This window comes from Haemorhous mexicanus, chromosome 3, assembly GCF_027477595.1.
Source record: "Haemorhous mexicanus isolate bHaeMex1 chromosome 3, bHaeMex1.pri, whole genome shotgun sequence".
NCBI lineage: Eukaryota > Metazoa > Chordata > Aves > Passeriformes > Fringillidae > Haemorhous > Haemorhous mexicanus.
Window position 1 is genome coordinate 63,294,835 of NC_082343.1, and position 14,144 is coordinate 63,308,978.

Consider the following 14,144-nt stretch of genomic DNA (forward strand, 5'->3'; position numbering starts at 1 on the left):
ATCAATTTGTATAATCAAATGGCTAAAGAGTACAAATATTGTTCCCGCTTCCTTTTTATGAACCAAAATGTCTTTTCATAAGTTAGAAACAGCACAGGTGTAAAACTTCAGATTTTAAATATTATCAGATAGAATGAACCATCACCTGGAAATAAAGGTAACCAGCCAAGACATGGCAAATTCCTAACAAGAAGGGACAGTTGTCCTATAATTTTCTGCCATCACAGGTCCACTGTCTGCTTCCACCTATCACAGTGTCAGCAACACTGAACTAGACTGCATCATGATACTCACCTCACAGGAGGTACCATCATAGCCTGGAGGACACTCACACAGCTCCACTGCAGATGCTACCCTTCTCCCCCGTGAAGTGTGGTCAGCAGATTCCATAATAACGCTTCTTAGTCTGGATGTAACAGAAATTAAATGGGCAAAACAGCAAATTAGATGGATATGTGCAGCTGAATGCAATGAACACTTTAGAGGGACATGCAGTGGCTTGTTTCTGTTTTTCTGCCTAAGAATAAGGAGGTTTTCATATTCATCTATTTCTTCTTAAACCATATGTCTGTAGGCTTGTTACTATTTTTGTTCATCATGTGAGGGAGACTATGGTCAGATACTCACTGATAAAAATAGATTTAAAACATCTTACAGCACTGTACCAGGCTATTCCTGGCCTGCAAGCCACATGTGCCAACTTGCATTGCAGCTGCATATAGAGCAAATCTGACACTAAGGACAGTCTTCAAAATTTATGAACCACTAGTCCAACTTTCTAAAATATTACATTACTAAGTTTTGGATATAGGGTATTTTTACTCTGGAGATTTGACCTCTGGAAAAGATGCCAGCCCTATCCAGAAGGATTGAGGATCTAAGCATAATGTATATGAAAGGAAAAAAAATCTTCTGCCTACACCCTGGTCTCTCCAATTTCAGAAAAAAAATAGTAAACAGCTGTTGTTTAGGTGAACACTGACCGTGGTTTTTCTTTCAAGAGCATGGAAGTATGATAGGAGAAACAACAGAAGCCTTTTGATAGTCTTACAGCTATTATCAGAAACAGATGTAATTTACCTCAAGAGTATCTTTCTGTGGAGAAAAACTGGGATTTGGGAGTTTAATTCTTATGAGAATTCGAAGGAACATTAATGTATTAGAGAGGCTAAATTACTTCTATCTTCACCCAGTAATCTCACCGGAGTGTTTGATAACTAAAGCTACTTGAAGAGCTTGTTTTGAAGTTGTCTTCAGCAGAAAATACCTTCATTCATGACATACATTTTATTAAAAAGGTTTTTTCCCCCTTCATAATAGGGAATTTATCTTTTGGCTGCAAAAAAATCCTGAAAACTATTTGGATGACCTTGGACAAGAAAACATCCAAGAAAAATATTTTGTTGTTGCTACAGCGGTTGGAGGAAAGCTTAAGACAGAATATTTTCCCACTCAATTTTATGACTACTCCAAACAAGTTAAACATGAGAGGTAATGGGGCACAAAAGGGAAGATTTCTTAAATTAAGATAGAAGCTTCAGAAAACCAGAAATTTTACCAGTACTCGGAATATGACTGGACTTAGGATGGACTACCATTGTGTATAATGCAGTTAGAAACTAAAATCTGATTTGGTGATACTAGAACCTCTGTAAATGGTTCTTGATACTGTTTTAAGAGAAGGATGCTTCTTCCTCTCCAGATCCTCAGTAAATTCTCTCTATATATTCTTTCAGTATAACCCCTTTGCTCCATTGCTGCACATTTATTGTTGTACTTTTATTTTGCAATCATTTACTTGAATTTCTTTATGATATGATAATCTCCAGGATATCAGATATCAAATAGTGATTATTTTACCAGTAAAAAAAAAAATAAATTAAAGAACAAAACCTGTAAACGAAGAAACAATTTTTTAATAAAAGGTCAAATTTTATTTCTCTTTTGAACTACAGCTAGCTCCCTCTAAGCATTGATCTTGGAACAAAGAGAAGCACTAACACACAGAAACAATCCACCCAGTATTATCCCACATTTGTATTCACTGAATTGTTCCAATTTTCATTACATTCTGCTATTTGCTAAATGGGATTTTAATGTGTTTAACAGTTTTTAGCATTAACAGTTACTCAGTGAAGAAAGCTGCAGTGATTTTCTTTTCTCCCATTTTGATGTTGCAATTTTGATTCCTCGATGCCATTCTGCATTCATTAAAATACATAATGCTGGCAGAAATGGGGAACTGGGTCCTGGAGATGCATGAACAATTTGAGATTAGACATCAAGACCAAATATTTAAGCTGACTGTTACTGTCAGCAGGCAATTGTTGACTTCTAAAAACAAACAAGATTAAAAGGGAAGGGGACATTTCAGGCAGTATCAGCACAGCTTACTGTCTGCTGTGCCAGGCATCTGAATCACACTGGCTACATGAGGCACATGAAGTAGTGACCCAAACATTGCTCATTTGTCTTGGAGCCAATTCTGCATATGGAAAAAAACCCCTGGCCTCTTCTTCCCTCTTTCTCCTTGTGTCTAGTACTGACTCCTCTCTATGTGGCTGCAAACAATCTATTCTCTTTAGCACTCCAATTCCTATCTGCATGTTTGCAAAACTTACCATCAGTGACCACTCTGAATATTGAAACTGAATAAACAGTGCTACTAAACTTTCTTTGAAGCACAAGCTAACAGTATTAGATCAAACAAAATAGTAAGAGTTATCTTTTCTTGGCCTGTTGCTTCTACTACAGATGGACTTAACTGCAACTATTTGGAAGATTTTTCAAGTTAGAGAAGGGTTAGGTTTTAAACCCAGAAGCTGGGTTCACTTTCATATTGATTGCTGCATTTCTGTATTCTCAGTTTTTAACTGACTTGATCATCTAATTGCCCACTCATATAAGAAAGCTTCCTAATTATGCTATGGAGCAATAACAACATTGCAAGCTTAAAATTACCTACAAAATGTACACAAAACCATGCTTGAGTCAAACCCAGCATGACTGCATTCATATTGTTTAGTGGATGCTTAAAAGCCCAACAGATTAACTAATGTTTCTAGTAGGTTAAGCTAAACAAGGGTAAAAATAGAATCCTCAAATTAAAGCTCTTGTCAGCTGGAGACAGCTCCACTGAATTTTTAAGTCTTTTTCTACATGACTGCAAGAAAGTTACTTTATGCCTCCATTCTGGTCTCTTTTTAAACTCAGATTGTAACAGCACCTTTGGAATCCTTACACATGTGGTGACATCCATTTTGAAAACTTTCAGTACTTAAATGAACAGGTTGCTTAATATAGCAATCTCTAATTAGTATGTTGCATAATTCTGCTGGTGCTTTGAGGCAGAAATTGTCATTCATGATGGATCTAACAACCCTGTAATATTTCTGTCTCTCTGCCAGACCCTCTTAACCCTCTCAGAGGAATATCCACCTGTCCACTGTATATACCTGCTTATAGACAATAAAAGCCTTTTGGTTCCTATCTACTTATCTATTAAGGTTTAGCTCTACAGTATTTCTTTTCAAAAAATGTCTTCCTTTGGAGACCACCCACTCCTTTCGAGTCCTTAATCAGCCCTAGATATCACAAAAAAAAATATTCTTCATTGGATTTACATTTTCCCTGAAGAACTAAATGGACAGATTATGGAGAAAAGGATTATTTTGCATGATCTTAAGAGTGATGAGCACAGCTTTGCACCTAGTATGTTTCAGCATGAGTGTAAGTCAAAGAGAATATAAAACAGTCAGTAATGAGGTACATCCTGACAATTAGCAATATCCCTACACAGCAGATCATACGCTGGGCTAGATGGCAGTAGATGTTGTTGCTGGTGCCTGGAAGCATGAACTGGTCTGAGGAGACTTCAAATCCCACCCTAACAGGTGGAACTATCATTGCTACACCTAAAGATGAAAAACTGAATTTGTTTAATTGCGCTTGAAATTTCACATCCTCTCTTCTGTCATGCTAAACCATAATGAGCACCCTGAGAGCACTCAATAAAATTGTTTACTTTATTACACAGTAATACAGCAACCACTGCATTCTTCTCTGGTAAGAGACATCAGAGGGACAGCTAGAAATGTAGCAGCAATATAAGACCATTTATAGCAAAAAAAGATACTCTTCAAAACCACTTCAGTTCCTTCCCCTAATCCCGGTTTAACTCATTGTCTTTAAGGGAACAATCTTCACAACTGAAATGTCACTACACCTAGAAGCTGATGGCTACCAGCTTGCAAAGCCTAAATTATATGTGTGTTGCTCTTCTCACAGAGCATTTTAAAAAGTGCTTTCAGGAAAGTGTTTTAACATACCACAAAACTGTTCCCATAGGCTGAATATGAACAAGACTGTGACATGGAGAAGCACCACACATGACCAAATGGCTAAAGCACTAATCTGGGATGCAGGCAGCGATATGTAGTCTTCCAAATTTGCCAGACAGCTCTGCCTTACTTAGAAGGCACATTCTATAGATTGTGCCAGTTCTACGTGTGTGTGCTTACCTGAGCCCTACACTGCTGCCCAGAGGGGATCTCATCCATCCCACCCACACTGCTCCACAGCATAGGCAGGATGGAGCCCTTACACGTCCAGCACCGTACTTTCATCACAACTGCCCAGCCAAAGAGCTTTTGGTAAGAGAGCCCCCTGTCTCCTACTAGTACAAATGTCAGTACTCAAAGATGTGTAAACCTCTGAGAACTGAAGTTTGCCTTTCCCATAATACTTAGTAACACCTTTGGCCCAAGGAAAGTCAATCATACATATCTCCTTTAAAAGTTTGCATTTCTCCTACTACTCAGTAAGACCTCTGGCCAAAAGGAAGTCAACCTTACATATCTGCTTTAAGAATAGCATAAAAGCCCCTATTGTTCACCCCAAAATTGCTCCTGCACTCCTTTAGTTTGGAAAAATTCTGAGTAATGGTTTGGTTTGTTTTTTTTTTTTATTTGAATGAGAAGAGAGCAGATCATCACTCCCTGAGCTCCCACTAGTCTCAGCTGTAAGTTGTGAATTAACAGCTCATGGTCTGCTCAAAGTGCATAAGAGGTGAGCTCTGGCCTGGTGTTTTGGCTCTCCTCAAAAATCAGGGTGGGAAGCTGAGGGACCATGAAAAGCTTTCAAACTGGATGTAGGGACATGCAAAAGAATGCAAGGTTGATGACTGAATGAGCAAATTAGGAAGCAGTTTGGCCCAAACTCAAGCTAGTTATGGTTCACAAACTAACTTACAGAGATGCAATACATACTAATTAAACACAGGAAAAGACAGAGACTGAAGAGATATGAATTCTTTTGCAGGGAAAAAATTTACACTGCTGAAGCTCAAATCAGAAAACTGCATGCTGTTGACACAACCTGCCTTTCAATTTAGGATACATTTTAATTACCTAAGTATTCAAATGATGGTTAGATTGCTGAAGAAATTTCACAGCAGCAAAAACTCTGTCTGTGCTCTCAGCAAATAATCACTAAATGTGCTATCAGCTCCTCCATTCCAAATTGGCTTATGCCACTGAATCAACTGATGTGCAGATTAGAGAGCATTTCAGGTTTCCTGCCTTGTGAGTAAAAAGCTACTATGCAATCAATTCCATTACACATTTTAAAAATATTACTTATGCCACCTAACTATTAATGTTAATCACACAGTATCAGGAGAGATGTTTTCTTCACCCCATCTGGAGTATTTGTTCATGCACTTAGAAAAATTTGAAATGCAAGATGAGCTTTACAGTTTCAAACACACTACAGCAACTGAAATAGAACTGATTCATCTCATATGTCTTCAATTTTATCAGAGGACTCAGAAGAGTTCACATCAAATCAGTGAATCTGAGCAGTCCATGCAGCATCCTGACATAAATCAAGGGTAAGGCTTTGGGATTAGCAAGTTCTGTGTGTGGTACTGATTAAAAACATAGAAAAATTCCCTTGAGGCACTTTTCCAGCTCAGAGACTCAGGATATTATTCTCTGGTTCACTGTTAATGTGGCCCTGTATGGTCATTAAATGGGAAAAATTATATATAAGCAATATATCATTTCCTACTTCAACATGTTATTACCACTCTCCATGATTTACCATGTACATGGGAATTACTGTGTTCACAAAATAAACATATTTATAGAACTGTCATTCATGCCTTCATAGTCCATGTAATTTCATTTTCTTAAAAGGCTGCTTCTTTCTGTTGCCTTCCTCCTCCCGTCTACCCAAGATGAAAAACATACTAACAAAATTTGAAAGTGTAAATGAATGCTATGGATTTCATGATAATAAATTAGAGTGTTTTAAATTACATCAGCCTTGTTATCTGAAGAGAGAAAACTCTTTTGAGAAGCTGCCTGTAGCAAAGGGACCCGTTCCTCACATTCACCTGTAGATGGCATTCATCCCATTGCTGTATGTGGCTCTTATGAGGATCCTCTTCACGTCTGCAAGGATAGTCATGAACTCCCTCCTGCTGACTGGAACATCAGTGCCATGCACTGAGAAAAATTCTGGTTTCAGCACAATTTCTTCAGTGTGCTCTTCGGAAGGCTGCAGGTGAATTATCCCTTTTGGAGTGCTGATTTTCAAGTCACCTCCCTAGAGAGAGCCATGAAAGAGAGAGATTTAAACATGAAAAAAGTCTTGGAAAAAAGCCCATTGGGGTACATGATTTATTGAATAATATATTTTACAAGAATAACAAATATCAGGAATAATATTCACTTTTCATAAACCTGAAATGGTCTTGCCTGATAGAACTGAAAAGCAGTGGAAAAGAAAGTTTGGGTTTTTCAGATAAAACCTACTGTCATGGTGCATGGCTCTACATAGGCAAAAGCAAATTCATATAATGCTGAGGTGCAAAAGAAGAGTCTGCTGAAAGAATGTCAAAGTGTAACTTCAAGTGACAAACTATTTTTTTTCTTTAAGGATGAACAGGAAGCATTATAGTTTTCTAAGCTACTTACAACAGATGCAATAATACCAGAGACTCCTTGAGATATTGAAGCTTTTAGTTTTCTAAAGTATATCCATTTTCTCACACTAGAAAATAATTGAAAGTATGTGCACCCTTCTGTTTTGTGTCCTCAGCCACCAGACTTTACACCAAACATCTGAAAAACCAGGCCATTTTCTCTTTCTCTCTTTGTCCCTTTCTTTTTTATTTCTTTTCTTTTTTTTTTTTTTTATTTATTTCTTTGGCTGAAAATACTTTACCTCTATGATGACATCAGATTGAACCATCAATTTAGCTGTTTCTTCCTCTTCTTCTTCTGTGACATCATAGGAGACTGTAAATTTCAGATGTCCTCCAGCAGCTGCTACCTGGGGAATTAAAAGACAGGAAAAAAAATCTAATTAAATAAAAGAAAATAGGCCTTAACCACTTGGGGGCAGTTTTCTTGAGCATCAGTAGATTTCCAGTGTTGCAAAACCACATGCAGATCCCTAAGGATTACAGCTGTTGAAGGCTGAAAATTCCTTAAACCCACAGACTAACAGAGAAATTAGAAACAAATATGAAATCTGTGCAAATTTCCACTAAATACTTGCATTAGACTTTCAGTGTATTTGTTCTGTTACATGGTTCTCATTTAGGCTGGCCTCTGTATCAGCAGCCTTAGCAACCTACAGAAAATTCAGTAACTTCAGTTTCAGTGATGGAGCAAACTACCAAAATAGAAAAAAAAGGGCTGCAATTTGTTTTTTTTTTAGTATGAACCATAACATAAAGTAAGAATTTTCCCTGATGGAGTCAAATAGATTTACTTTAAAAGAATGCTTCAGCCCTTTCACTCAGTTTGACCCAGTCTACAATGTGAGAAGTCAATGACCAGGCTCTTGTGTCATGGCAATATATTTTTTCCATGCTCTTTTAGCCCCCAGGATCATGGCATTGACACAAGCTATTCCATTATAAATGGAATGTAGTATGATGCAAATCAAAAGTTGCAGACTCGAATGACAGAGTTCACCACAGAAATAATGCTTTCTGTTAATTGATTGGAAGCAGCGTAAGTAAATAAAATCCTGCAAGAGCTACATTTTGGGTTTTAAATGCATCTGCCTCATACTTCGTTGAAATGTCAGCCTCCTCTCTGAGAATATTAAAATCACAGGGATTCTTCTGCCCTTCCAATGCCTACTGCTGAGCACAGAGCAAATTTGTGAATATTTTACAAAGAGAATAATCTGGTTATTCTCAAAGACATATTTGTTCATCATACTGGATGCTTTTGCACACAGTAACAAAAAGCAGGGAAAGTCAACGTCTTCATTATTTTAGGATTAATCTAATTCAAGGGGTGAAAAAAACGTTGGAGCATTTAAGGCCTGGAAATCAACTGATTTTGAGCTAGTGACAAAGGTTTTTAAAACCCCGTATCTGAGGCGGTAGAGCTAATTGTTAGGTTAAAGCCAGAAAATTCCCTCCAATTCATAACCTGGATCTTGGACCATAGAATTGTAGGATCATAGAATCATAGAATATCTCAAGCTGGAAGGCACTCCTACTAACTTGGTCACTCTCCTCTTGACATACTTCAATAGTCTGATGTCCTTGAGGTGCCCAAAAAGTACACACACTGCTTGAGGTGAGGCTGCCTCAGCACAGAGCAGAGCAGAGCAGGACAATGCCCTCCCCTGCCCAGCTGCAGTGCTGTGCCTGATGCACTCCAGGACACACTTGGCCATCCTGGCTGCCCGGGCACTGCTGATTCATGTTTAACTGGCCATCAGCCCAAACCCCCTGATCTCTTACCACAGTGCTACTCTCCAGCCTCTTACCTCACAATTTGTATAAGCAGGAGTACCAATCCCAGGGACAGAATCCAGAACTTGCTTTTGTTAGCTTTTGCTGGTGATGGCCCCGGCTCTCTCTCTAGCCTGTCCAGGTCTCTCTGGAAGGCCTCTCTCTCTACCCTTGATGGAGTCTGCAGCTCCTCCTAGTTCAGTCACTAAGAAACAGTGGCATCACTTGTTTATCTACACAGTGCCCAAACCTGCTGGGACCACCGCAACTACTTAAAAGCCTTGACCATAACAATGCAAAAAGACTTTTTTTTCCTTGGATACAGCTGTTACAGCTTTTTTATTTTTCCCGTGGTCAAGTCTAAGCACTGGTTTGTAACTGCTAGAGGAATGTAGAAATTTTAGATATCTGAAATGCTGCAAGAAGTACCCATAATTGCTTTCAGCTGTAGACAAACATTTTAGAAGAATAACTTGCAGAATTTTATAATTTCTATTTCAAGTTCAGACTAACCACAAAGATTCAAGAAAGAGAAAATAATGGGAAAACAAAGATTAGGCATTTTCAGACAGCCCATAAAAATGATTCACCAATACAGGTTTTACTTTTTCCCAGCTACATAACCTATACCTTAGTATATAAAAATCCAACATAAGAACTCACAGGTCACAAAGCAGGGAAAAAAAAAAAAAAGAAAAAAAAAAAAAGAAAAAACCCTAAAGGAAAGATAGCTAGAATGGATTACAGACTCCTAATATATAACCAACAGGAAGCACAAGAGGAAAGGGGTAGGTTGCCTAGTCCAAAAAAGAGAACAGTCAAAGGAAAAATGAAAATATTTACCAAAATATAGAAGTCTGGAAAAATGCAGTGGCCATTTTTATATTTACCTGTGGCAACTGCAGGGAAGGCATGAAGAAGATTCAGCTTGACTATACAGAAAGCTGATTGTAAGGATAGTCAAAACAATACCAAATTACTTGCAAATGCTATTGAAGTAGTTCATTAATTAGCAGCGGTTCAACATGTCAGAGATACTCTGGATATGATGCCTAAGAGTTGGAATATGACTTAAGAAGTCTCTTGAGGTCTCTGCCAGCCACAGCAGTCTGAGTTTTGGTCCTGCAACTGGCAAGATTTGCATATCATGAGCAGGATCACACTCTGAAGACAAGGTCCCCAAAAGGCACTTGTTGCAGAGAATACCTCACAGTTCAGAGTATGTATTTACCTTGTATGCTGTATAATACCAATATAGATTAGAAAAAACCTCAAACTTACATAAACCTAAAAGTACTACTTCCTTTTGTCATTGTTTGCAATGGCAATTTCCTTTCTCTGCATATTTGAAGTACAAGTTCATTGACAGGCAAAGGAATTCAGAGGTCAATCCATATGCTGCATGTCATCTTGTGCAAAAAGTACTTTTCACTGAATTTTAAATATAACTTTAATACATAAATTGGGCACCCGAGAGATACCTCTAGTTTCACGTTTTTCTCTGTATCACCCAAAGATTCAGAGTTCTGCTTCAAGGACTGTCATCTGAGACCATCAACACCAAAGAGACCAAGGCATAAAAGTTTGCCTGGCTGGTGACAAAGGCATGTATTGTTAAGACAAGAATAGCTGTACAAAAATGTCAAGGAAGTTCCACAGAATTTCTGTTGTCTCTCCCACCTGTTTTTAGATTAATGCATCAAATACTTATTTCCAGCTTCGGAGGCAGAATTTATGTGTTCAACAAAAGTCACGGACTCCTCAAGAAATAACAAGCACAGGAGAGAGAAAACACAGCTCTATCTTATTTCTAATTCAAGAAGTTTCTGGCAGATAAGTTTTTGGGGCTTTTTGCAATTTTTAACTGCTAATTGTACTCTACTATTAAGTTACATGTTCTTAAGAGAGCTCTTAAGAGACCAGACAAGACTTTTTTTACAACACCCTAACAGAGGGTCAAACAAAACTGAAGCAGAAAAGATTTTTCCTTTCTTGTGAACAAATGCCCATGCTCAACAGCAAAAGAGCTGGGGGGTAGGAGGAAGAACCCAGTATTACCCTGTGTAAAGCATGTTTTGATGTTATATGCTTGTCCAACTAAAATTAATTTTAAATCAAGATATGTGATAGTAGACCACAAATACTTATACCACTGAAAACAAGCAACATTTCTACAAATATGAGCAAGGCTAGAGATGAAGAAAGCTTGCATCTCTTCATATGGAAGTCAAATTTTACAAGTCTTTCTCTTCCTGCACTTAGGGAATGTGCTGCCAAAGCTTTCCCAAGCCAAGCTGTCAGGATCTCTCCTGCTAATGTCCTTGGAGAATATCTCCTTCTTATGCAGATTTATATTCCATCTTGTTGTTGAGTTACTATATGAAGATTCCCACTCTGCCTCTCCAATGCCTCTTGTAACTCTGCCTATAAAGGTTTAGCACTTTGTCCACTGCACTACAGGCTGCCTCATTGCTTCTGAACATCTGCCAAATGCAACTTCAGAAGATTAGGAGCTATCTCCATTAAACAGGGTACTGATTACAATCCCTTGTCTCATTAAGCAGTAAAATGCTATTCTGCCAGTTAAGAGACTCAGTTTGTGATTAAAACACCTAAATATGAACTGGGGCATCTGATATGGCACTATGTGGTTACATGTAGGCAACGGGAAGAAGTTCTCTGTAGAGTCCAAAGAAAGTGGCTGGTCTGTAATCCCACCAAATGACGACCTTCAAATCATTCTACTTTGTATTTAGAGTTAAAAAGTAACTTGGAAAACAAAACATTTTGCAAATTAATAAAAAATTAGGCACTAAGTGTATTATTGAAATAGAACAAATACACATTGCTCAGATATTTGGTAGTAAAATCTATACAACAATGGATTTAACTAACAAGGGCTTGGATTTCAGGCCTAATCCAAGAGAACACAACACCTTCAAAACCAAAATTATATTACTGCATTAAACTAGGTTTAGACCAATACTCATACAATACCAGATTTTCAAAACGAGTGAAATAAAAGGCATCATAGAATCATAAGACTCATTTATGTTGGAAAAGAACTCTAAGATCCTCAAGTCCAACCATTAATCCAACACTGCCAAGTCCACCAATAAACCCCATCCTTAACCATCAACAAATATCAGTAAGCTGAACTCTTTTCCCTCTTCACTGTTAGTGGTTGTGGCAGTCACTCACATATTGTATTAGTGAGATATGCATTATGGAGTGCTAATATTTTTATTAGACAAATATAGCTATAATACAACTATAGTAAGGTAAAAGGATTTGGAAAAACATGAGTTCTTCTTGCTATTATATAATTATATACACGGTCATACAATTAGAACTATACCAAATGAACAAACGCTACCAGAAAAATTTAAAAATGGGAAGAAAATTGCAAAGACTACAAACATGAATAGGCAGAACATTTCCATGGAGAATGTTAACACACATGTAGTTTAATAAAAAACAGAAGTCACACAGCAAGTTCTAATAGTAACTTAAAGCTCTAAGAGATAATAATGTTTTCTTATTCTGGAAGACATACACAAAACAAACACCCCACTTGTTTCCCAATGCACCTGTGACTATTATTTGCTTGCTGCCATGATTATGAGAAATTACACAGATATTCACCCAGTCTTCCAGCGCCTCTGTCATATTCCTATGGTACTATCTACCACTAAAAACTATGCTTGAAGGTACTGGAATGATAACACACACAGCTTAACATCCCTTCTAGCCTTCTTGAATTTCCATGAAATAGAGCTGCAATGAAAGGTTGACATAGATTTGGACTCCTTCACCTTCACAAACTCTCTAGGTACATATTTATTTTGACATGGATTTCAGCAAATGTAGACATATCTGCCACGAGAATATCAGCACTACCCATGTGAAGGAAATCCTTTAAATAAGATTTTTCTCAGTTTATTTGTGATGACAAAGTTGGTCCATAATTCATCAGCACCTAAGCAGTTGTGATCTGGTTTGACAAACCACTGAACAATGTACCATCTTAACTGATGGCTAAGTGCCAACATGTTCTTCTAGCAGCCCACTCAGTGCAAAAGGGAATAGACCAAGGGCTGCTTTTTCTCCCTTAATTCACTTGTGTTGAAGGAAATATTTCACTGGTAATTCAGCTCTCATCTGGGTTATTATCGTCTTTAGGAAAAAGTACCAGCTGTAAATTTATGATATTTAATTGGATTTTGCTGATCCAGTCTTCGAGCTAGTTGTAGTGTGAAGGAAGGCAGGGACTAGAAAAGAATTCTGATAGAACCATCACCAAGAAGACGTCAAACCTTTCTTCATTTAGTAATAGCTCTCAGTAAAGATTGCATGTGTTAGTTCTACTCCAGATCCAATTAGAGATTAAATAGACTCTCCTCTCTTAGACAGATTGAATTTAGATAGGATATAAAAGCTCTTCTGAGGCATTAGAGCAATATTTCAGATAAAGCAGGGAGCAGAATAATCATGTTCTATTTGAATGACAGTATAGTTCTGGCTAGCTTAAAAAAAAAGTCAGTTTTCATTATAGAGAAGTTAAACTTCTCCCCTGAAAGAATAGACTCTTTCCCCAAACTCTCTGCCATCTAGAGCTCCCCCAGCTCTATGCCAGCTAGTTCACAATCCTAGTTTTCCTGCTCAAGTACACTCAAAATTCTTCTGTATAATTTGATGCTACATTTTACTTTCACTTTTTCGGAACACTGCTTCCAGAGAAGTAGAGCAAGTGAGGGAGTAAATTTAAATAAAGTATCCTGACTACTTATCAGTGTTTGGTTCAATTGCTTTCCATGAGAATTTGTCTACAATATTGAACCATTCTAAAGGGAAAACTTAGAATTTCAAACTATTCACTGCCATCTTCAGTTTCTTCAAACAGACCACTCCAACATCCAGGATTTTGAAGTCATTCTTTCCTGAATATTATCCAGAATGTTATGATACAGGCTCTTTAATTTTTACTATTTCCTCTGCTGATCCTACATTAAGGCAGAGCTGAGTAAAAGAAAAAGGGGTTTTATTCAAATTCCTATTCAAAGGAGTTGTATTCCCAAATATTGTGAATATGCTGTTCCATTGGACATTGGAACAACATATTCACAATAAATCTTACTATTTAAAATTTTCTCAGCAATGGAAAGAACCATCAAATCTGTGGGTTACTTTTTGTTCCCCCTAAGTGAATATTTTTCGCTAAGAAGACAAATAAAGCTTGTCCAAAGACTAAGCACAATTCATAAGGAGCAACAAAAATTCTGCTAAATTGTATTTCTTATGTACCTTGACCATGTCTCTTCCCTATTTTATGCTCAATACCTGAGAAACTGGGACCTTCCCAGAACACTTATTAGTCTGC

At 37.5% G+C, this 14,144-nt stretch overlaps 1 protein-coding gene across 5 annotated transcripts in view; it reads right to left on the reverse strand.

The window, feature by feature from the left end:
• Positions 1–14,144, reverse strand: part of LAMA2 (laminin subunit alpha 2) — a 339,355-nt gene that overhangs the window by 147,482 nt on the left and 177,729 nt on the right. For all 5 annotated transcript variants that reach the window (XM_059842130.1, XM_059842129.1, XM_059842128.1 and 2 more), the window contains exons 13-15: positions 7,231–7,338; positions 6,398–6,609; positions 295–406 (exon numbers count right to left, since the gene is read on the reverse strand). In XM_059842130.1, the coding sequence (XP_059698113.1) occupies positions 295–406; positions 6,398–6,609; positions 7,231–7,338 (432 nt within the window). The remainder of the gene's footprint in view (positions 1–294; positions 407–6,397; positions 6,610–7,230; positions 7,339–14,144) is intronic.